The sequence below is a fragment of the Mytilus edulis genome, chromosome 7 (genome assembly GCF_963676685.1).
Source record: "Mytilus edulis chromosome 7, xbMytEdul2.2, whole genome shotgun sequence".
In the NCBI taxonomy this organism is placed as follows: Eukaryota; Metazoa; Mollusca; class Bivalvia; order Mytilida; family Mytilidae; genus Mytilus; species Mytilus edulis.
The window spans coordinates 24,840,679-24,865,341 of record NC_092350.1 but is presented as its reverse complement, the minus strand read 5'-3'; the positions used below and the strand labels follow the sequence as shown (position 1 = coordinate 24,865,341).

The 24,663-nt window shown below is 32.1% G+C and overlaps 2 protein-coding genes across 2 annotated transcripts in view; one reads left to right on the top strand and one right to left on the bottom strand.

Moving 5' to 3' along the window:
• Positions 1-1,345: 1,345 nt before the first annotated feature.
• LOC139481103 (glutamate receptor U1-like) lies at positions 1,346-23,281 on the top strand. The gene is made up of 10 exons (XM_071264204.1): positions 1,346-1,709; positions 11,086-11,273; positions 12,098-12,283; positions 13,567-13,755; positions 15,106-15,200; positions 15,906-15,996; positions 17,334-17,664; positions 18,067-18,284; positions 21,241-21,506; positions 21,881-23,281. The coding sequence occupies exons 1-10, from the start codon at positions 1,427-1,429 to the stop codon at positions 22,224-22,226; spliced, it is 2,193 nt and encodes a 730-aa protein (XP_071120305.1). The 5' UTR covers positions 1,346-1,426; the 3' UTR covers positions 22,227-23,281.
• LOC139483034 (glutamate receptor ionotropic, kainate glr-3-like) overlaps positions 23,208-24,663 on the bottom strand; it is a 17,485-nt gene continuing 16,029 nt past the window's right edge. Inside the window, exon 6 of the mRNA XM_071267063.1 lies at positions 23,208-24,459. Within this exon, the coding sequence (XP_071123164.1) occupies positions 24,156-24,459 (304 nt within the window). The 3' untranslated portion in view covers positions 23,208-24,155. The remainder of the gene's footprint in view (positions 24,460-24,663) is intronic.

Here is a 24,663-nt window from a genome sequence, read left to right as displayed (position 1 = left end):
TATTTTCGCATTTTAAAAGTTCATGCTCCTTTCTGCTATGACGTAGCTTTCAATCTAGTTCTCTCAGATTTATACTTTCTATTGTTACCTGCGTCTATGTGTTTTGTATCGATATGATGAGTTAAACCTTTTGAAAACATTTGTATATTTTTTTGGGGGTATGTTGTGCTGTTACACAACTGTCATAGGTTGGTGATAACATGTTAACCGCACCACTTTCTATATGTGCCTGTATCATGTCAGGAACATGTAATTAAGTGGTTTTCGTGTTTTGATGTTAATATCATTTGTTTTTCGTTTATTGTTTTGTACAATATGTTATGCTATGTATTTGTGCTACTGTCCCATGTTTGGGGGGAGTATTTGCGACCTAAAACATAAACATTTTTTTCAGTGTTTTTGTTTGTAAATCATATTTGTTTTTCATTTATTATTTGTACATACATCAGACATTTAGTTTTCTCGTTTGAATTGCTTTACATCTGTCATTTGTGGAACTTATATAGCTTGCAATGCGAAATTCGTTTTGCTCATTGTTGAAGGCCGTAATGTCGTCTGTTTTTGCTTACATTTACGTCATTTGGTCTTTAATAGAATATTTTCTCATTGGCAATCATAATTTATCACATCTTATTTAGTTCTATAGTAAATCTGCAACATGTGCTTGTTCCAAGCCAAAGCTAGTATTAATTCAGAAGTGCTGTCTTTCTAAGTATTTCAACGTTCATGGCTACAGCATGAATCATGTCGTTCGTTGTTTCTTTTGAATTGTTTCACATTATAATCTATGGACTTATTATAGGTAATTGCATTGTTTGGAAGACCCTTGTGGTTGAATGTCGTACGATAACCTGTAATTATTTATATCTCTGTCCCCTGGTCTTTAATGAATAATTGTCATTTTATAACATTTACTAGCTTTGTCGTGATTTTAATTATATAGTTTTCCAAAGACTTTTTTCTTTGTAAATAAAGCCTTTTATGGTTAAATCTTAATACACATAATCGATATGGCAATAGTTAACTTATCCAATTCTGAAAAGAAACTCGTCACCATTTAGCTCAAATTTCAACATTGTAATTATAAATCTTAATTAAAAGAGGGTTACAGCTAATAATTCATTATTCAATTTAATGAAAAATAAAGCTGACAAAAAGATGAATAATTGAATTTTTTCTCGCTATATTTTCACATGATAATAAAACTTAAAGTTACCAGAAATTCTCAATACTAATGGAACTACGTAATTAAAATAGAAAGGTATTTTTACCAGGATATTATAGAACAGTGCTATAGGATATCGATAAAGGTAGTATTTATGATGTATTCATTACAGCATTTTCTCAATATTTGACAGAAACATTAACAAGTGTTTTTGAAAAAATCGGTATTGAATCGCTACAGTGGAAACATCTTGACTGGGATATGGAATATTTTGAGAAATGTAATTGGACAAGAGGAGGTGGTGTATTGACAGATAAACCTCATTGTCCAAAACCTTATGGACAATTTATTTACAAAGAACAGTGCTTAGTTTGTACAACAGATACTATTGCAAACAGAGTAGTTCATTCAAACAATACGTTTAGAAGTTTTATAAAACAAGAGCCACTTTCACAAATAACTAGCACTGCAATGCTGACGATGCTTGCTCTGATTGTCCATCTCAAATGGTCATCTGTCTGTGTCATCTTCGACAACGAAACAAGTAAGTTACAATAATAAGCTATATGTATTGTATTAATTTATTTATAACATAATTTGTTGGGATAATATGAAGAAGTAACAATGAAACAACTCTCCACTAGATACCAGATGACGTACATGTATATATACTTTTCGACAAACATAGTTACGTTCACATAAAGTTACCAAAGTACTGAACATCGGATGACCGCATGTTCTGGTGGATGGTCAAAGGCACTTGTCTCAGAAAAAAATCACATCTCTATACCTGAAAGTTAGGTTAAGGTACATAGATATATTTTTTTGTGAGACAAGTTCGTGTGTGGATGATGATTGAATGCCAGGAGATGCATCCTCACCGTAGTACTGAGCTATTATATTGTAGTGAATCATTAATTTTGTTATCAGTATACTCTGGTTTGTTTTTTTATATTATATTAATATTTGTATAACAGTCATACACAATTTTCATCCATTTGTATATCATTCTATTATTGTATTCTAATAATAGTGCAGTGCAGGTGAACAGATATCCTTCTTCGGTAATAGCACAATGTCAAATGAATCATGTCAATATATTCAAACTGAGACACTATCAAAATCTTGAAAATTTATACAATTTAAGCGAACATCACAGACTCTGGTACAATTGTAAAAGTTCAAAACACGGCGCAAAGACTACAAAGATATGCCAAAATAAAAATAGTTATTTGCGATGTTTACTGACACAACTCTAAATTTCCAAAGGTGGTAGCAGTTGAGATGTTACAACAACTGCATGGATAGCAGTCCCCAAATAAAAAAACCCAAAATGCCCTAACCGATCCAAGTTGGTATAATATTTCAAATTTGACATAGGTAGGGCAAATGCAACAGAAACTACATATTTAAGCCTCCAAAACGAATAGCAGTTTAATAATGATTAGAAAAATTAGAAACCATTTATTTAATAAGGTAAAATAATTGAACGTTGCTACGTACTTGTACATCCATCCCAAATGAATGGAGCACTGTAATTTAAACTGGTATGATTTTTTTTATTCAAACTGTAAATCCAATGCGGAAGCCGGAGTTACTAGAAACAAGTGAAAGTAGGGAAAAAAATGTGAAAAAAATTGATGACAGGAAAATGAGTGACTTATTCTATGTTATTTTATTTATGCCCTCTCGGGGGAAACTGTCTTAAACTTTCTAATTCAAAATCTTCCCCGAGCGACTCTGTCGACCTTCGACCAACACTCGTTGTGGTCTATGATTGTGATGGTAAGGTTTTTGAGATCAGCTTGGCGTGCCCAGGTGATCTCAAATGACGACTTACGGGTAAGTCGGGCTTGCAAGTGTAGTCACTTCGATGACTATTCATACGTTTGCTGAATGGCTGCTCTGTCTCGCCAACATACTGCATGCCACATCGACACTGAAGGAGGTATACAACATTATGAGTTTTGCAAGTTACATTGCAAAATATAGTGTACATAGACCCAGTCGAGTGGCAAGTAAATGTTTGAGTATTTAGTATTTGTTGACAAGTCAGACATCGTCTGTTACCACATGTCTTGCTCCATTCTGCAGTTGAACAGCTTTTATTTGAGGAGACATCAGCTCTTACAAATAAGTCTTTCAGTCTTGCTAATCTCCGAAAAGCTAAGACAGGAGGATTGTAAAAGATCTTGGATAATTTAGGGTGTTTGGCAATTGACACGGATCAAACGTGAAAGGTCAGTAAAGACTGGATTGTATGTTAGAACAAACGGGACTATTTTGATGCCCCTCTTCCGTTTGTACTGTAACAGGTCATTGCGACTGTTATTGTTAGCGCGCAAACCCCTTAGAAACATCATATCTCAGAATAATGTGACTTATATTATAAATTTCACAGCTCAATTTAAACTGACTGTAATGTATGACTTTGGTAGAAAATACTTGATCACTTATTATGATCAGTTTAGGAAATAAAAATCAATTGTTTTCTGAATTTGGGGTTTCACCGCATTTCCCATAAAGAGCCAAAAAAAAGTTGCTCAGAAATCTTTGCTTTGCTTTATTCTTAATCCTTAGTCAATTTGAAGTAAGAAACATCCTATCTGAGAATAATGTGACTTTATATTATAAATTTCACAGCTCAATTTAAACTGACTGTAATGTATGACTTTGGTAGAAAATACTTGAAAATTTCATTTTGGACTAAAGGAACATACACTTTCAATATCAAGATCAGTTTTGTTGATTTTTTTCTTGTTTGTTCTACTAATTTAAAATATTTCCACAATTTTTACAATGAGTTAAGTAAAAAATCCAAGGTATTGAAGAGTCAAGGAATATTGACCCCCCTTTTTTCACCTGGTGTAAGTAATTGGACTATAAAATGATCAAAAGTGCAATCATGGTCATTTAACTGTATTAATTTACTATCAGATGATACAATTTAAGGTATAAAACTTTCATTTGAGATAATAAATGGGATTTTTTTGAGTTTTTGCAATGTTTACACCAGGCTATGTTATCTGCCAAATACATGCTATGACGCAATGATATAAGGGATAAAAATCAAATTATTTCATTAAATCTTAATGACAACAACTTTTTTTGGTAGTAAAAAAACTATGTTTTAATGTTTTATACCACAGAAACAACTTACTGTGCATTTATAACAATTTAGGACATTTTGTTTATATAAAAGCATATTGTCAGGGTTGGAAAAGCTAAAAATAGCACACATTCAGGTTTAAGGCTCTATATTTGCAATATGTGACTTTTTGCCCCCAAAAAGATTGAAATGTGACTACTATTACTTCATATGATCAGTTAAGTAAAAAAATCAATTGTTTTCTGAATTTGGGGTTTCACCGCATTTCCCTTAAAGAGCCAAAAAAGTTGCTCAGAAATCTTTGCTTTGCTTTATTCCTTATAGTCAATTTGAAGTTAGAAACATCTTATCTGAGAATACTGTGACTTATATTACTTTCACAGCTCAATTTAAACTGACTGTAATGTATGACTTTGGTAGAAAATACTTGATCACTTATTATGATCAGTTAAGTAAATAAAAATCAATTGTTTTCTGAATTTGGGGTTTCACCACATTTCCCATAAAGAGCCAAAAAAAGTTGCTCAGAAATCTTTGCCTTGTTTTATTCTTAATCCTTGGTCAATTTGAAGTAAGAATCATCCTATCTGAGAATAATGTGATTTATATTACAAATTTCACAGCTCAATTTAAACTGACTGTAATGTATGACATTGGTAGAAAATACTTGAAAATTTCATTTTGGACTAAAGGAACATACACTTTCAATATCAAGATCAGTTTTGTTGATTTTTTTCTTGTTTGTTCTACTAATTTAAGATATTTCCACAATTTTTACAATGAGTTAAGTAAATAATCCAAGGTATTTTAAAAGAGTCAAGGAATATTGACCCCCCTTTTTTCACCTGGTGTAAGTAATTGGACTATAAAATGATCAAAAGTGCAATCATGGTCATTTAACTGTTTTAATTTACTATCAAATGATACAATTTAAGGTATAAAACTTTCATTTGAGATAATAAATGTTGTTTTTTTTTTAGTTTTTGCAATGTTCACATCAGGCTATGTTATCTGCCAAATATATGCTATTACGCAATGATATAAGGGATAAAAATCAAATAATTTCATTAAATCTTGATGCCAATACTTAATCTACCGTCGTAATACGTAGTACATGATATATATCATTTATTTATGTACTTAAAAAATATTTTCATAAATAGTTATTGATGAAATTAATATACAACAAGCAATAAGAAATGTTATTGTTATTTTGCACACTATAGTATTTGCGTAATAATACGAAACACTTTCGGTAATCAGTAGAAAAAAAAATTCCGTCCAAATAAATATGCTTTTCCGTTTTCCAATTCCATTTCCGCCCTTTAGCAACACCAATTCGCCAGTTTATGTGACCACATCTATTTATTTTTGTTCAATTCCATTAAATCAATTTAAATGTGAATATAATAATAATCCTTCTTTTTGTGACCTCCACCAACAGTTAAAAAAACCCGGTTAGTAATGTTTAAAAAAAACAACAACCTTTTTTGCTATGTTGGTTTTTCCAAAATATCCATCTTACCTTAGTGAAAAAAGGAGAGCACTGTTAAGACTCGAAGAATCAATAGGACCACAATTGAATATAACATGAATTATGAATTATGTTATTTTGGAATACAATGTAAATTTCGTAAGGCAACCAACCACACAACAGAAATATAAATAGATAAAGACGTTCCACAATATAATTTCTAGTAGAAGAGTTCATATCAGTCTGTTCGGTTCTTTCCGACAACTGATTTAGGCAAATTAGCGGCTTAATGATAATCGTAGACATGCCACCATGTTTTATAGTGAAAAAATACTGGTTTTTTTTTCATTGGAAAGGTTTAACATCTATAGCTTTAATTAAGTGTTTAATTGGACGCAGATTTCTCACGGTGATAAAGATTCATTGGTGGCCTGTGGTTTTTTTCCTGCTCTTTTGGTATGGTTGTTGTCTCTTTGACACATTCCCAATTTCCATTCTCAATGTTATTTGTTAATTTTTTTAATTTTTTTTTACAGTGAACTATTACATTGTGTATATTTGGTTGTATCTGTTACGCACAAGTCATTAGATTTCAAATTGAAAAGTAGAAGATTCATGTAGTTGAAACGGATGCATTAACTATAATAATTCTAGAGGTTTTTGCGATACGTTATTTGTAAATAATTTCCGAATCACAATTAAAACTTTAGCTAATCTACCAAATACCAAGATAATAGTAGACATGAAAAAACGAGGAAATGTCTCTGAATATTTTTTTAAGAAGGTAAATGGTCACTTATTATAACTGTGCATACGTATCCGAAATATATATAAACACGAACTCATTAATAAAAGCTTTGAAAGCCATTCTATATATATTTACAAACAATTTTAAAAGTCAATTGTATTCGCTTGTTCCTAGATAAGAGGGTCTAGAAGAAGGATGTTCCCCTTCAGTATCCTTCATTTCTTTGCTCTATTATTACTATTCTTTATATTCTATAGACAGCAACGAATCAAGGCATTTCCTAATATTTTCATGGTGGTAAACGGAAATGTTTTAAGCATGACAATATTCTTTTTATTTTTTCCAAATTAAAGTGAAAATGTTTTCATCGCATTATATATACGTTCTATACATTTATTATTTCACTTGTAAATGACATTTGCATATCATCAAGTTTCAGTTACAATTTAATAGTAGTACTTAAAGTTTCATAGAAATTCGACATGTCGCTGTATTGCGTATTCTTTTTCTGCAAAAAACAGTTGGGAATTAACTGTGAAGAAATAATACTTTTTTCTCCAATGATAAATACGCAGGTCAAAATATGAAACGTAATTAAACAATCTATTTTTTTCTTTAAGAGATTTATAGACCTATTATTACATTGTATTATATAAACTACGTAAGTTCATGTACTTTTATTTCATAAACATGAAAATCTCTTTGTGACAATTTATGATACATTGTGTTCAATAGCATGACACTTACGTCTTATAAATGCTTAATTAAACATTATAAAAATGTATGTTTGTCATTTGTCTTAATGGAAACCGATTTCCAGTATGATTGTATATATATATTATTCATTTAAACTCATTTACATTTCCAAAGTATTCATGGGAAGTTTACTTGGCAAACAACAATAATGTAAACAGCTACTTTATACAAAGATTATTTATTATTATAAATCGTTTTTCTTTATCAAAACAAAAATAGTAAATAAAAATAGTACCAATAAAAATCGTCATCAAGCATGTCAATTAGCTTGCATAATTTTGCTTAAACACGTGGTTATTACAAACAAAAACATATTAAATTTAAGTTGGCTGCAGACACAATAAGTAGGTTATATATCAATACTAAACAACAGGCCACGAACACGAGAAACCCAGTTAATTCATCTATGAGAATTAAACTTATGTCATTAATCTAGATTTTAATATTCTTCAAAATATGTATTATACGTATATTTGTGTTGTCGGAATCATTCGTAGCAGTCCCTCCAAGAAGGTAATATGTGAAGGAGGGGCGAAAGATACAAAAGGGACAGTCAAACTCATAGATCGAAAATAAACTGAGAACGCCATGGCTATAAATAAAAAGACAAACAGACAAATAGTACAAAAGAAACAACATAGAAAACTAAAGACTAACCAGCACGAACCCCACCAAAGCTGGGGTGATCTCGTGTGCTCCGGAAGGGTGAGCAGATCCTGCTCAACATGTGGAACCCGTCGTGTTGCTCATGTTATTACAAACCCGGTAAGTTGTCTAATTCGGTATGTCACATTCGTGGTGAAAAGGGAAGTGGATTATAGTTACGACATAAGAAATAACCGTAAAGTTTACGAAGTGATGATTTCAACTTCACCATTTTTAACTCTTGGGTTAATAGCTTCCTTGTGAGCAGCAATCCTCTATCGTGGAAATCATGATACGAAGTGCAAGCCCGGGAATATCGTATTAATTGGGAGATATATACTCCGTATGCAGGCGCTGCAGGAATCTTGCTACATAGAAATGGAAAGTTCTACAATTGGGAAGCTACAATCATCTCCTTTGTCGACAAGTTTTGTTTTAACCGACCCTCAATATTAACTATTTCAATTTCTTATAGACAAACATGACAAGACGAAATAACAAGTTTCAGTGGGAAAGGCAACCGTGGAATATAAATACAACTGAAGTTCATGACCGGCTGTCATTTTTTCAAACTAACGAGTTTGGGACCTGTGTTATATTAAAGTAAATGATTAGAGATCACCTGTTTTAACATGTATTTGCATGGACGAATATACTCATCAAGCCATAGTTACAATGTTTAAGCTAACACCAATTCGTAGTAGTTCATAAATTAAAATACTCCTGCTAGTTTTGGCGAATTTAAGCTTTGCGGAAGTACACAAACGAACAATACAGTTGTCTGATTTTTTTTTTTGTAGTATACAAAATTATTCTAAGTAGAATGAAAATAGCGTCATTAGTTGATTTGCCAGGTAGATTAAATGAGGAAAGAGTAAAAACTCATAAAAGGGCATCAAAGAATATGTAATCGAATAGACAAAAACTATTGAGAAGTCTAGATTAATATCTATTTGCATTTAGATTACAAAATAATTGGTGAGACTGGAGTTTGATGTCTACAAATAACGAAAATAAGGAGATGTTATATAATTGTTAATGAGGCAATTATCCACTAGAGACCAAAGGAAATGTAAACAAACTAAGGACACCGTAAGAATGTTTGTTAAATACAAATATAAATTTACTGATTTTTTTTATCATAGAAAAGTTACGTAATTCAGAATGGTAGCTTATTAGTTTGAGAATGGGAAGGTTCATTGTATATTTAGAAAATCTGTAAAATTGAATAATTAGTATCTACTTCAAATGGTTAGTTTCATTCATCAAGCTCAGACTTAAAGATCAGTTTGTACAATTCTAGCATTCTTTGCATGAATACTCACCAAAAGCACTTATAATTAGTTATAAACTTTTTAAAGATATTTTGGGAAAAGAAGATTATTTTGAAATTCTTGGGAACCAACTATCTATTGATTTGTGTAGATTTTGGGACCACAAATCACAAGCTCCCTATTGAACAGAGTAGATATAATAGACAGTGTCGTCTGTGTAATAAAAATGACATTGATGATGAATTTCATAACATAGAATGTAAATACTTTAAAGAAAACAGGAAACATTGTATGTTACATTATTATTTCAAAAATGCAAATATTGTTATATATACGCAAATTATATTTTCAAAACACAAATCAGAACTGTTACAACTTTTAAAATTTATAAAGATTATCAACACAGGTATATGTGCTCCTGGCTAAAATGTATTTCAAATATTGTCTTATAAATGGCCTTGTTTGTTCTGTCTTATATTGAAAATATTGTCTCTTTACCTATGTATATAGTTTTTTGAGAATAAAGATATATAAAGTTCAAAGCAATTCTTCACGTACCTGAGCTAGCTAGGCAAAGCTAATGACAAATATGTTCATATAAAGTTTTCTGATTTTAAAATTCTGAGTCAACTTGGTCTAAATAGACTGTGTAATAGCGAACGTTTTCTAGTTTCCATCTAATTAAAAGAAATCGTTTTAAAAATCTAAAAAATAGGAAATGTGCATGTATAGTAGCATCGATATTAAAGCAATCAAACAAGGCGTTCCACATTGACCTTATCTAATGCATTTTTTTATTTTTTACAAAATTAATTATATAAGCTTTAACTTCTTGCAGAAAAAGACATGCTCAAATAATAGACCACTTTCGAGTTTATCCGTCACCGGAAAAAAACTCGTCAATTATGCGCGCATTTATGACGTCATTTACCAGATATCGGGGATCGCCTGTATCCCTGCACTATTAACGTTCATCAAGCATCTTAGTGATCGTCATTGTGCAGGATAAACTAGAAATAATGTTTGTTTTGTAAGTACTTTTAAAATTACCATTCCCTAATGACAGCAGTGCTGACTGTCAATTATTAGATTTTAATTTGCCGAATAATTCGCACAATATAAAATTATAGTTTTCCCAGCCACTCGCTCAACATTGGAACGGAAGTGAAGAGGCCCCTAAACACACGAATGATGTTCACTAAAACCAGAGTTTTTGACGGAAATGCATCGAACTCGAAAATTGTCTATTAGGACTGCTGCTGACAGAATGAAACATTCAGAAATTCAAACAGTAAAATAGCGTTTGTGGTATTTGTGAATGCAAACAAGACTTGAACGCAGAGTACCAAAATAAATAAACCATCATATTTAGTTTTCTGAAGTTGTGTTGTTATAAATTTATAAGGCCGTTAGTATTCTCATTTGAATTGTTTAAAATATTTTACGTCGCGGCGTTGTATAGCTTGATACAACACGGTATTGTTTTTTTCTCTGATAATTAAAATTCGTACGATAATCAATAATTTATTAACGTTATATGCGTTCCTCATAGATGTCCTATTAGCAATCATACCACATCACCTTATTTTTATGGTTTATTACCAGCTCAGACTTGATTGTCTATTTGTTTCATCTGATACTATCAACAAATTGTAAGGATATCTGCATGTACATTAATAGTTGATTAACCTTGTCAGACCAGACGTGACTGTGTATTTAATCATCCTAAAATCCAAAACGGGTGCTGCAAGATTCTCGTATGCGAGTTGAACGTATGGTATTCCTAACACTCAGAACAACTGCCAACCTTCTTAAACTGTCCATGACCACTAAAATATGTTGGTTTGAGTCTCAGTCAAACATATCAGACTATTTGAAAAAGCACTTACCGATCTATTTATTTTTTTGTTTCAGAACAAGAGGCCATAGAACTCCATGAAGGTTTATCAGCTATCCATGTTTATGCTGTAATGTATTCTATGGAGGAGGTGACATCATCCAAAATTGACGATTTGTTAGCAACAAGTTCGCTACATGAATCAAAGAAGCTGAACTTTACAGTTCTTTGTCGTTTAGAATCTTGCCAGAGTTTTCTGAAAAAGGTATAAACAAGTGACAGGTTGAAGCATATGATAGGAAAAAAGTGAAATCACAGAAATACTGAACTCCGAGGAAAAATCAAAAAGGAAAGTCCCTAATCAAATGGCAACATCAAAAGCTCAAGCACATTAAACGAATGGACAACAACTGTCATATTCCTGACTTGGCAAATGCATTTTCTAATGTAGAGAAGGTGGATGAAACCTGGTTTTAAAGGTAGTTAAACTTCCACTGGTATGACTGTAGGAAATTCTCAAGCTTTTGGTTTAAAACGAAGAATTTTGACAGTATATTTAAAGAAAACTTTGAACTTTTATAATCATATCTAAATAATCATTTCAAAGACACACATAAATAAATACTGTCAACCAAAACAGTGGCGGATGCAGGAATTTTCGAAAGGGGGGGGTGCTAGCCCAAGGCAAAGGGGGGGTGCAGGGGGTGCAAAACATATGTCCCGATTCAAATGCATTGATCGGCCAAAATAAAGGGGGGGGGTGCGGACCCCCGGAACCCCCCCTCTGGATCCGCCACTGCAAAAACACGAGTCAAATATCAACAACAAAACACCAAGAATAAATAAAAAAAACAAAACAATAAATGAGAATGAAAAACAATAATACGACTCAACTTGTTTAGTACACAATGGATTTTCAATTGAACAAATCACATAATTAGTGGAAAGGCCCTTCCTTTCACTAAAAATATGTTTAAATACATATTATACTGTCACAAGTGTTGACTTATATAAGAACATCAAGGGAATTATATTACAGAGATAAACTGTATGTGAATGTTCTTTTTCTGTTTTTTTCTTTTTTCTTAGCCTTTTGACTATGGAAGAAGAAATGTTTGGCGGAGTGCATTACTTCACTTTTCAAGATGGCTTGTTGCTATTTTTCATTCTGGAACCTTGACAGTTTTAGAAACCAACAGTAGTTGCCCTTTCGATAACGTTGCAGTTTTACAGTTCCCGACATTCCATATGTATAATTCACAGATACAGTCCAAAGTAAAGAACTCAGTCTTTATTACATTATACCTTTTTTGAAAAAATATCTGTATGAATTGACGACACCAATTGACTAATTTTGACAATATTTACTGCATCACGGGGAATATGTCAAAGAGAGAAAATCCAACTAAGAGAAGAAAACAGTCATACATAAGTCCTCAATCCAGCGATAGAGAATTTTGCACCCGGAGGCGGGCATCAGCTGGCCCCTAAACAAAAATGTGTATTCGTTCAGCGAAAATGAAGATCAATATAAAATCATAAAATATAAATAAACCAAAATAATAGAAAAAAAAACACACACAAAACGAACAAAGGCCAAATGTTCCTGACTTGGGACAAGTAGGAAAATGTGGCGGGGTTGAACACGTTTTATAAGATATATGAACCATCCCTCTATACCTTTCGACATTGTAGAATAAACAAACACATATCAATGCGTGGTATAAAGAAGTTCGAGTAGGATGTTAAAATATGTATCGGAAGAAACAAAGCAAAATGACAATGATCAACACGAATTAATACAGGACTACGATCTGTTACTGACATGCCAACGTCACCCCTCAATTAAATGGATTGAAAGATTATCTATTTATTATTCTTTAAAAAATCTGCAAAATAAGATGCATTCAGAATTGCACAAATTATTCTACATACAAGTAACCCAATAAAATAGTTATTTATTTAATAGTTGAAAAAAAAAACAATAGCTGATAACTTCAACAGGACAGTACACATCTGCACAGGTTAACATACATAATTTTGCAATTGTTAGATCTTTTAATTAGAAAGACATAAACATTTCCGAAAGATATATGGATTTGAAAAGAATCTACTCGAGGAAAAATCTTTTGTAATACTGCATTTGCATTTTAACGTGTTTTTTTTTTAAAGATTCATCCACTCTGGATGAAGGTAATCGAACAACAATATAATATTTGAGCCAACATTTGATAAACTGTATAGAAATAAGCAGATGTGGAACGAGTGAAAATGAGAAAACTCTCCAACCAAATCACAACATGTAAAAAGTAAACAATTATAGGTCAAAGTACGGCCGTCAACACGGAGCCTTTGATCACACCGAACAGCAAGCTATAAAGGGCTCAAAAATTAATTCAAACAGGAAAACTAATAATCTAATTTATATAAAAAAACCAGAAAATCGAGAAACACTTATGAACCACATCAACAAGCGACAACCCCTGAACAACAGGTTCCTGACTTTAGACAGATGCAAACAAATGAAACGTGTTTTATGTGAATGATTGTTTTTCTAGTTTGTAAACAGACTAAATAGTTCCTGTGATTGGATGCCTATACAAACACTTATGTGGCGGACAGAAAGGAGAGAGTTTTCTACTGTAGGGTATGTCAACAGTAATGGTACATTACTGGCAGAGACAGATATATTTCCAAATGCTAAGTTTGGTTTCAACATGAGAAAATTTGAGGCAAGAACCTTACCCGTAAGTTCATATATCAATACATTTACAACGTCACAGCGAAAAAAAGATTTTTCAATTTGAAAGTATACAAAATAGCTTATTTGCTCCAATCAAATTTAAAAGGTCGAATGAAGGATTGGGTTGCTGGTGTTTAATGTAGAATGTGTTGTATTGATCGATTGTTGATAGGTTACTGAACGTTCAGTGACAAGTATTGCATTATATTTAAGGTAACGATAATTTTATCATATACCAATGTAACAATGTAAAGTGCCAGAAGATAAGGAGGACTCCTTTTATGTATCCACTTATAGAATTATTTTGTTGATAAAAAAAGGGTATGTTTTAGTTCAAGACAGTTATAACATACTTCTCAGTTTTTGACACTTCATTGAGATCAATGGGGTCAAACTTTAAGGGTTCATATCTTGTAAAAAATGCACAGAAATGGTCTGAAATTAACAACATTCGGGATTTAAAAAAGTTAGATGAATAACAAGAGTAAATAAAAAAAAAAAAAATTGGCGAGGGGCTTTAAAAAGTGCCACTCCCATTTTTTAGATTTAGATTGCAAGGGAAATGTTAGTTGCTGCTCATATGTACACAATTATGCCATCCATTTTGTGCGTTGTTGATATATTTGTTTTAACTAGACCATAAGCAATAATTGTTTAAATTGAGACATTCAATTTTGACCCATGATTACCTCAGAATTTGCATACCCTGCAACTGTCTAAAATTTGATTATTATGCCTTAAGTATGTTTTAAATCACAAAAGAGTGAAGATTATGAAAACAAAGTCTTTAAAAATAAATCAAGATTTTGTTTTACTTTATTTTTCAGTCAGAAGTTTATGTTGCGAAACATTTTCTGTATTATTGACAGTGCACATGAATAAATAAACTTGACTATTTCATGAATATTTTATGACTTTATGACGAATGTATAGTTTATGATGTTCTATGTCTGAAACAAAAGTGTGAAAATAATCGATAACATCATTTAATTGAAGAAATTTTGATTAAAACATGTATGAAAAATTGAATGAACAATTTCAACGTATTGATTTTTTCATAGTGAAGGATTCAAAATAAATTAAAAATTCGAATATCAGCAGTTCTGTTCTGTGGACCATTGCACAAACATTGCCGGTTTAAGGACTCATTATTTATTTCTGGACTTTTCATAACGTGTACAGTTGGGTAATTCACAACACCAATAAGTAGCAGAAGTCTATTATTCATAGTATGTTTTATGGAAAAATTACGGTTTCTATTTGATATGACAGTTCATTTCCAATAACACGAACCTTTCCTTTGTTTATGCAACTAATTCATTATGTTTTAGTTTTTTGTTTTCTATTTTTTAAGTGGCCACCGTTTGTTAAATTTGACAACAAAACGAAACAATATACTGGAATATCAATTGAACTAGTAAAGCAACTTGCAGATGGACTTAATTTCACGTAAGTTTTATTTTGTAAGATGTATCGATTAACCGAAGTTCAAATATCATTATGTAAAAACAAATTAATTTTAGAATGAAATTAATGTATGAACAAAAAAAAAAACCTAATACTTAATAGAACTGAAACAGGAGCGGATCGAGCAATTTCTAAAAGGGTGGATTCAACCCAGATCCGGAGAAAGGGAGATTATAAATATCTGTTCCATTTTAAATGCATTGGTTGTCCAAAGGAGGGCTCAACCCCTGGAACTCCCTGGATTCGCCCCTCACTGAAGACTAAAAAAAAGCGAACATCACCCAAAGCCGGGAGGATGAACTCATGCGCTGTGAAAAGATATTAAGTGCCTACATGTACACCTCTAGTGGTATCACTGAAACTGTTAAATGCACATGATGACCCGCAACTTTTATTGCTACAAAATCTAAATAAAACAAACTGATGGTCGGAAAATAATGCCATCTTTTCACTGCCCTAATGTTTCAATATCTGAAATAAAAATAAGTGAAATCAAAGCCCACACACTTTTGTTTTTTACCCGGCACTTAAAGATTACTCTGCATCTAACCTTATGCTGAACGTAATTGACAATGAATTAGATATATAGCACAAAGTGTTAAAAATAATGTTTAATCTGTTTAAAAAAAATCCTTTTAATATTAAATTTAGTAAGATAAAAATTTATTTTTGTATACTGTTGTGTAGTTATGAAATCAAAGAGCCACCAGATGGACATTGGGGAATTCCTTTGGATGACGGTTCTTGGACAGGAATGGTCGGACAGTTGCAACGTCGGGTAAGTAACCAATAGACTTATATTGTAACGTGTAACCGGGCGATCAATGGATCCATATCTGAATAAATCAGGATTTCAAGTGTTCAACTCAATTTTTCACCACCACCAGTTGTCCTATTGAAAACAATTAACACACCCTTAAATGAATTCACAATGTCAAATATATACGCCACACAATGCACATTAATCAAAATGCCGGGTGAAGTACCTCATTCACAATGCACAGACACAATGTTTCATAACAGAATATATTTACACAATGTCACTATGCAATCACTATATATATATGCAACATGTATCAGACCGATTTATTCACAATGTCACTAACAGATTAAATATTTATGCAACATGCATACGGCCCTTTATTACACCATGTCACTAACAGATTACTTTGCAACATGCATCAAGTAAGTATTACACAAAACGTATGAACAAAAAATCACATATATACAACTTCTTTTTACAACGTCCACCAATATGTAGTATCACCTTGTTAGTCTGCAACTAACCACAATAACACAATGACACAATTATACTTGCACAATGTTTCAATTCACAAGGAATATATATATAACACAGCTGAACTCACGCACTAACTATCCCTTTGAGTTCCCACACAATGAATATTATCCAACTGGTAAGGTTTAACACAGTGCACTTTCACTAATACACTTCCACAATATAACAACTTGCAACACCAGCAAGTAAACACCTTGTATTCTCACTAATACAAATCTATGAAGTATTTTTGTATAGTTTGTAGATTACCAATAGCAATGATATTATCTACTCTACCAAAGCATCCCACTTTGCAGAACCTTTTTATGTAATTTATTGATTATGTTTTGTCTTGTATAAGTTGAAAGTACATAGCGTATTGGTGTAAAATGATGCCGTGTTAAACTCTTATATTGCCGATTACCCATAATAGATATATGCACATTACATAAAAACAGTCGTAAATTATAACACGATTCAAAGGAGTACACAGAACAACGTGTACAGCATTGTACAATGTAGAAAACAATTAAACTAATAATTCCAGAATGATGTTTACCCCGAAATATCAGAAAACACCTTATTACTTAGTATTAGTTTATAAGTACTCGGTCTCGTAATGTTCTCTTGAAGTAAACTTCATAAACAATCTTGCAAAACAATGGACGGATTTCATTTTCTTGATATGTACTTTAATTATGTAGCAAAACCTTAAAAGTTTTTTTGTAATTCTCATTGCCCTTATACTGATTTACACTGTTATTGATTGAATGATAGAATACACTAATATTTCCTTACCTCATGCGTATCTCAACCACATATTAAGTTATTCATTTTAGGAGATAGATTTTGTAGCAGCACCGTTGACAGTTCAAGCACAAAGGGAAATGGTTATTGACTTTACTCATCCGTATCATCACGAAACAGCGGTCATTTTAATGAAGACCCCGGATGAGAATGTTTCACAGTGGACTCGATTGCTTGATCCTTTAAGTCCTATGGTCTTTCTATGCATTGGAATAGCGCTTTCAGTCACATCGTTCCTTATTTTTGTTTTTGAAAAATATAACCCCTTCTACAGTAGTGAGAACAAAGAAAGATGGACTAAAAGAGGACTTCACCATTTCTGTGATGCATTTTGTTATATGTATGGAGCCTTACTATGTCAAGGTGAGAGTTCAATTGTTAAGCAAACGTTTTATTTTTTGTATTCTAATTTCTTTGCACAATTCTAATTCGAAAACACAAATATCATATACACAAAATATTGAACAGCTTTGTAATATACAGATTCAGAAGAACACATACTAGTTTATTAGAAGCCATAGGTAAAATATATGAATGGAGGGACACCATAGGAATACCATTTTAAGTCGTTAAGAAGGTAATTCAATCTAATATCAATTAATATTTATTTTACCAGTTGATAGCTGATGGAATTGCTGACGAATCGCCATTATATTTTTGGTTGTTCCTATAATATTACTTCTTGTACAATTGCATGAGCATGTTACTATTCATTTAGCCGTATATCTGCTTATCTCATGCCTATACTGTGCAACACTATTACAGGAAGTGAACATGTAGCAGCGTCAACGACGGGGAGAACATTTCTTAGCTCATGGTGGCTATTTTGCATTGTAGTAGCGGCAACATATAGCGGAAACTTTGTTGCATTCTTAACATATCAGAAGGTTGCTCTTCCTTTTAAAGATATCAATGGCCTGATAGCACAAAACACTTACACATGGGGCACCACAGGAGGAACTGTGTATGAAACTCTTTTTCAGGTAAGTTTGTATCTTTTTTCCCTCTTTTAGTAATTGATTACTCGTTATATCATTTAAGTAGTTTTTAATTAAAGTTGATTTTGAAAATGTATTATATATTGTTTGTAGAAACTACCTGCAAAACAGTATGAACAAAAGAGATGTTAATCAACCATTTCAACATCAGAAAATGTTTGTCAGTCATATGATAGTATACACTTATTGACTGGGTATGTGTGAGTAGTAAGTTTATTGTCTCCGAGGTGCAACTATAACCCTGAGGCGTAGCCGAGGTTAATATCACATCTTCTTTTTTTATATCGTAATATAAAAAGCAGAAACCCAACCATACTGTTTGCTTCATCATAAATATTCTGAAATGTTAAGGCTACTTTCTGCACTGACGTCAACCCTAGATAGATACAACAGGTAAAACGCGACGTCGTAACTCCCGCAGGATTTTTAAAATCCTCCAATCCCTTAGCTGCATTTAAAATTCAGCGAAATATAATGACACTTGCGGTCAAATAGTTTCATCGAGGTCCAATAATTGGAAACTTTTGACTGGTCCAATAATTCAACGCTTACAATTTGAAAAAATAGTCAAAATATTGTGTACTTATTTTATATAGAAAATGATAACTGAGGTATAATAATTGGAAACTATTGACCGGTCCAATAGTTCAACGCTTGTAATTTGAAAAATAGTGAAAATATTGTGTACTAATTTCATATAGAAAATTATACCTGAGGTATAATAATTGTCATTCATTCATTTGATGTGTGTGCCATTTGATATGGGACTTTCCGTTTTAAATTTTACTCGGAGTTTGGTATTTTTGTGATTTTACATTTTTTGCTAGATCTAACATAAAAAATACTGACATTGATTGTTACCATTACTCTCAAAACAAAGTCAGTTTCAACAGAAGTGCCATAAGCGGACGAACAATCAAAATATTATATGAAATATCATATTAGTACCATTTTATTATAGCTTGCACTCATTTTGTTTTATCCATTTCTTTCACCAATTGCTGTGAAATTTGACCCATATCATCATTCCAATATGTTTAGGTATGGAAGATAATCATCGATTAATTAGCTTTTTTACACAATCTTGATCATCAATATTGAACATCCGACACTATACGATTATGGCCCGTTGAAAAAGTGAACATCCAAAATTGTCAACACGAACAAGTTATTTTACTGAGGGTGCAGCTCGCAGTGAAATAACTTTTAAGGTTTGACACTTTTGGATAATCATAAACGGGGCCACAATTGTTTTATTATACAGAACTATCGGTAGAAGGACCTTTTGAAGCATTGAAAAAACGCCTACCTTACTTTATTAAACAAAAGTTTAGGTTCAAATTGAAGTTCGAATATACATGTGTGTCTTAGAAATACTTGTTTGTACAACAAAGGTAGAATTTTATGAAAAATATTGATGGTCCTGATAAGAGACAATCATATCATTGTCAGTAGGTGTTTGTCCAAAGCCTTAATTCCTCGTCTCTCGATGGCTTCTTGTTCCGTGAAAGTTTCCATTTTGTTTATTGACGCCTGTGAATTCATTTGCACGGGAGGTAACTCGAGTACAAGACAAAAAACTCAAAAGGTTATTCGCCGGTGAATAATAGTGTTATTCAACGCTGGTGTAATTTTTTAGGGTTATTCGTCCTTCCTTGCAATTAAATGAAAATTAACTGAATTAGTCCATGTCACGTGACTCTATTTATGTAGCCCGTCATACTTTGAACGACAAAATTATTTTATGTCTACTTGTGAGAATTTCAAACGCGCAATTTTACACCAGTACTTAAAACCTTCCATCCTTTATGGGTAGATTTTGCATAGATAAATAAAATCGTATAATATAAGAAAAATGAGGATGTTAAATGTAACGTATGCCTTTTTGTGCTTCTTCGTTACATTTGTTGTTTTTATAGTGATTAAGATGACAACACAATGTTGACTGTTGTACCCCTATTTTTGACATTTTTACCTATTGTGTCGGTTTGTTTTATTCACGCATCGTTGACAATATAATGGAATTTGATACGACTGTCATACAAGTGAGAGGTTTAGCTAGCTATAAAACCAGGTTCAATCCACCATTTTCTACATAAGAAAATGCCTGTACCAAGTCAGGAATATGACCGTTGTTATCCATTCGTTTGATGTGTTTGAACTTTTGATTTTGCCATTTGATTTGGGACTTTCCTTTTTGAATTCTCCTCGGAGTTCAGTATTTTTGTGTTTTTACCTTTTATCCAATAAAATTGTTTGTACATGTAATATATGTACAGTATAATAAAGCTTAAAGTTACAGATAATGTTCATGATCATATCACATTTACATTTTCTTGTACTTAATTTAATTGAAAAGTTACATAATGAGCTCTAGATAAATACATCGATCACCTTCGTTCTTTTTAATGCCTTTTTGATTTCATGAAAGACTATACCATGTTCTAAAAATGCAAGATTACCTGCTTCTAAAAGTTACACAAACAACAATCAAATGTCAATAATATTACACATTTTTAAATGTTTTTTAACAACATTTTCAAAACCCTTTTTCATTTTTTTTAACTGAATGAATGTGCTTATTTTTTTAGTGTAAATTCACATTGCAATAAGACGTGTCACGGTACTTGTCTATCCCAAATTCATGTATTTGTTTTTGATGTTATATATGTATGTTATATTTGTTATTCTCGTGGGATTTTGTCTATGTGTGTTACATTTTAGTGTTGTGTCGTTGTTCTCCTCTTATATTTAATGCGTTTCCCTCGGTTTTAGTTTGTTACCCCGATTTTGTTTTTTGTCCATGGATTTATGAGTTTTGAACAGCGGTATACTACTGTTGCCTTTATCTACCTCTGAATCAGTACTTGGTTGTTCCTTTTATTGATGTTCCAATTTTCTTAAACAATTAAATAAGTGTTTGCATCCTTATTTACCACAGACTTCTGAAGTACCCGCAGTCAAAGAAGTATGGAACGGAATAGTAAGGTTCAGCAAAGAAGATCCATCTGTACTTGACCATGACACTCAAGCCCACATACGAAAGGTTAAAGGTGGAAATTATGCGTATTTTGGTGATAGAACTCTCGTCGAACTATCAATGGCGTCCAGCTGTGACTTGGTTTTGGCATCAACTGATATTTTTTATTTCACTTACGCTCTAGGTCTTCCAAATCACTCACCTTTTGAGAAGATTTTTTCCGACGAGTAAGTAATATTATAAATAATTAAAAATGCTTTCTTGAGCTTACCTAAATAAATATGGCATTATTTTTAGATTAGCTAACTCTTTCTGTAACTTCATATCAATTAAAGAAAATAAATAAGAATTTATTGCCATTTGTTTATAAATTGATCACTCAAAAAGGAGAAGGGAAAGTTAAAGAAGACCCCTTTGAATTCGAAAATAAAAAAGTATTATGAATCTAACAAACTCCATTTTCCAGATGCTGATAAGACACTAGTTTATCAGACAGTAGTCTTAATTACAGGATGTTTGAGTAATATTGTGTTGTGATTTGGATATCTATATTGGAAATCGCTTAAATGTAGTCAAGTCATTGTTTTATGATTTCTTTTAGAGTTATCTCGATACTTGAAAGTGGACTCCTGCAAGTTTGGAAGCTAAAATTATGGCCTAAACCAGGAAATTGTGAAGGAATATCTGCGACGGAAGCCAAGTCAATTGGAGTTATTGACATACACATTTCTTTTTATTTAATATCATTTGGAATAGGCATAGCAGCCATAACGCTATTTATTGAACGGGTAAAATTTTGGTGCTTTAAAACATTTGATAAACGTGAAAGAAAAGAAGATACGTATGACAATGAAGAGAATAATATAAACACGATTGAAGATGATGATGTGTATTCAACTATCAATGAGGTTTCAAGGTGTCGAGTAACTATGCATCAGGAAAATTGATAAAAGTACTTATTCTGATAATACATATATTAAGAATTGTTAATGGAAAATACACATCGAGTAGACACCTGTCCATAATAGGTGTTTTTCACTGAAAATTAAACACTTTACATCTTATGCTAATTAGTGACCTGTGTTTTCACCCTCACTGATGTATACCCTTCATATCTGTATACACCGTATACTCAATGTTTCTATTAGCAGGAATACAAAATCACAAGTCATGAATATTTAAAATTCTTAAGTAACTCTGTCATAAATATCATGTTTGATTATTGGAAATCATTATCAAGATTCCTTTATGTTCATTATAATGTACACAAGCTTAGTTGCACTAAAGGAAAGTAAAAAAAACAACACATTTTGTTTAAAACTAACTGAACGTCATGTCATGTATTGTCCGTTCTTTGATATAGTTTCAAAATTTAGGCTCCCATGAATCGAATAATTACTTTGAAAATGATGATAATTATAACTATATCTTTGTCAACGCAGTCTCAATAGACCACTTTCGAGTTCGTTGCAATTCCGTCAAAAACTGGTTTTAGCGAACATCCTTAGTGCGTTTAGGTGCACCTGCACATCCTCCCCATGCCTAGTGAGCGTTTGAAAAAATATGATGCTATATTACAAAAATCATTCGGCTAATTAAACCAGCCGATACATTTTATTTGATAATCAGCACTGTTGTCATTAGGAAATTGTGATTAAGTGCTTATTGAAAACAATTATTTCTAGTTTATCCTGACCAATATCGGAGATGATTGGTGAACTTTAATAGTGAAATTATCGGATCTTATCTAACTTGGAAATCATGGAACGTCATTGCAACCAATGTTATGAAGAACTGTTCTGAAAAGAAACTAATCAACAATAAAAATCTAAAACCGATTAGATAGTTTCATATTGATTACATTCACATGATATTTGATTTCGGTCATATCTGTCATCGTGCATTGTTTGCCAATTGATTATTTGGGAATAGTGTTCAAGTATTCATAATGCTGTCATTCGAAATACTACTATATTCCAATAAAACATTTAGGAACGCGAAATATTCCACAAAATTTATAAAAAAAGTCTTTGATCCACAAACAGTTGTTCACCGCTTTTCGAAAGTCATAAATCGATTGGGAGAAAACAACGAAACAACAGAAAAACTGAAGTGCAACAAAAAACAAAAATGCAATGCAACACACACAGAAACGAACTATAAGATAACATCTGCAATTTTCCTGACTTGGTACAGGACATTTTAAGAAAAAATGGAGATTTTACTTGGTCTTGTGTCCAGTCAAACCTCGACTTTTTTGGCAATGTTAAATATTACACTAAAATGACAACATTACACGACAAGCGTTAATGCTAACCTTGCGTATCATTGCAATTATAAAAGTACCAAAAACCATTGCCATTTTGAGGATTAAATCCTCTAGATATTGTACATATTAAGGTGTTCCTTCAACCGAGAACTCCCATCAAGATTATGCGAAAACATGGAAAACATGAAAAAATTGTATAGGACTCAGTCCTTCAGCATTACACAATGTGACTCCTAACATAATTCATATAGTTATCTGGAAACACACGCGTTTGTTACATGTTCTTTTGGATGAGGGGCTTTAAATATTTCAATTTATACGTTATGCATGCATGTTCGAACAATACATACTTCTTTACACAAAAAAATGCACTTACAGAGATACATGTATGAAGCAGAACGAGTGCTGTCAACAATCAATACACGAGTGCTACGGTCAAACCAAATTAGTTGAAAAATATTACTCTTAAAACCTATATTTATGTCATACATGGTAAATTAAGTTATAAGGTTTATTTCTGGAAAACAGAAAAAATAATAATCGCATTCTTATGCTCGCCACCAGCTGTCTATTAGAATTTCAAACAAGAAACATTGCATTGATCAAGTTAATAATCATGAATCGCATGATCTGTCATGCTTATTGTTCCAATGTGTCTCACTGGATTATCCGGATGGGTGATTATACCTTTCTTCTCCAATAATTGTCGACATTTAATCGTAATATATTCACAAATTAGAAACATCAAAGACAGTAATATTCCAATACCAATTAGATAAAATGCAATTTGTAAATCTATAATTTTGATTGCTTTTGCTTCGGTTTTCGATTCCTCGGCACAATGACTGGTATAAGGCCAATAGTTCGTTCTCCACTTTGAGACATGTCCACTTTCAAGAACTGTCATAATCCTAAAATAAAAAATAATTGAAAGCGTAAAAAATAATCAGAAATTTATTACAGTTATCTTATTTGAATGCACGTGCAGATCAACGGTGCTCCAGAAATGTAAACAGATCCTGCTCCACATGTGACTATCGTGTTTTTACTCACATACATGTAAGTACAAACCCGGTAATAAGTCTATTTCGTGACGTCACATTCGGTAAAGTGGA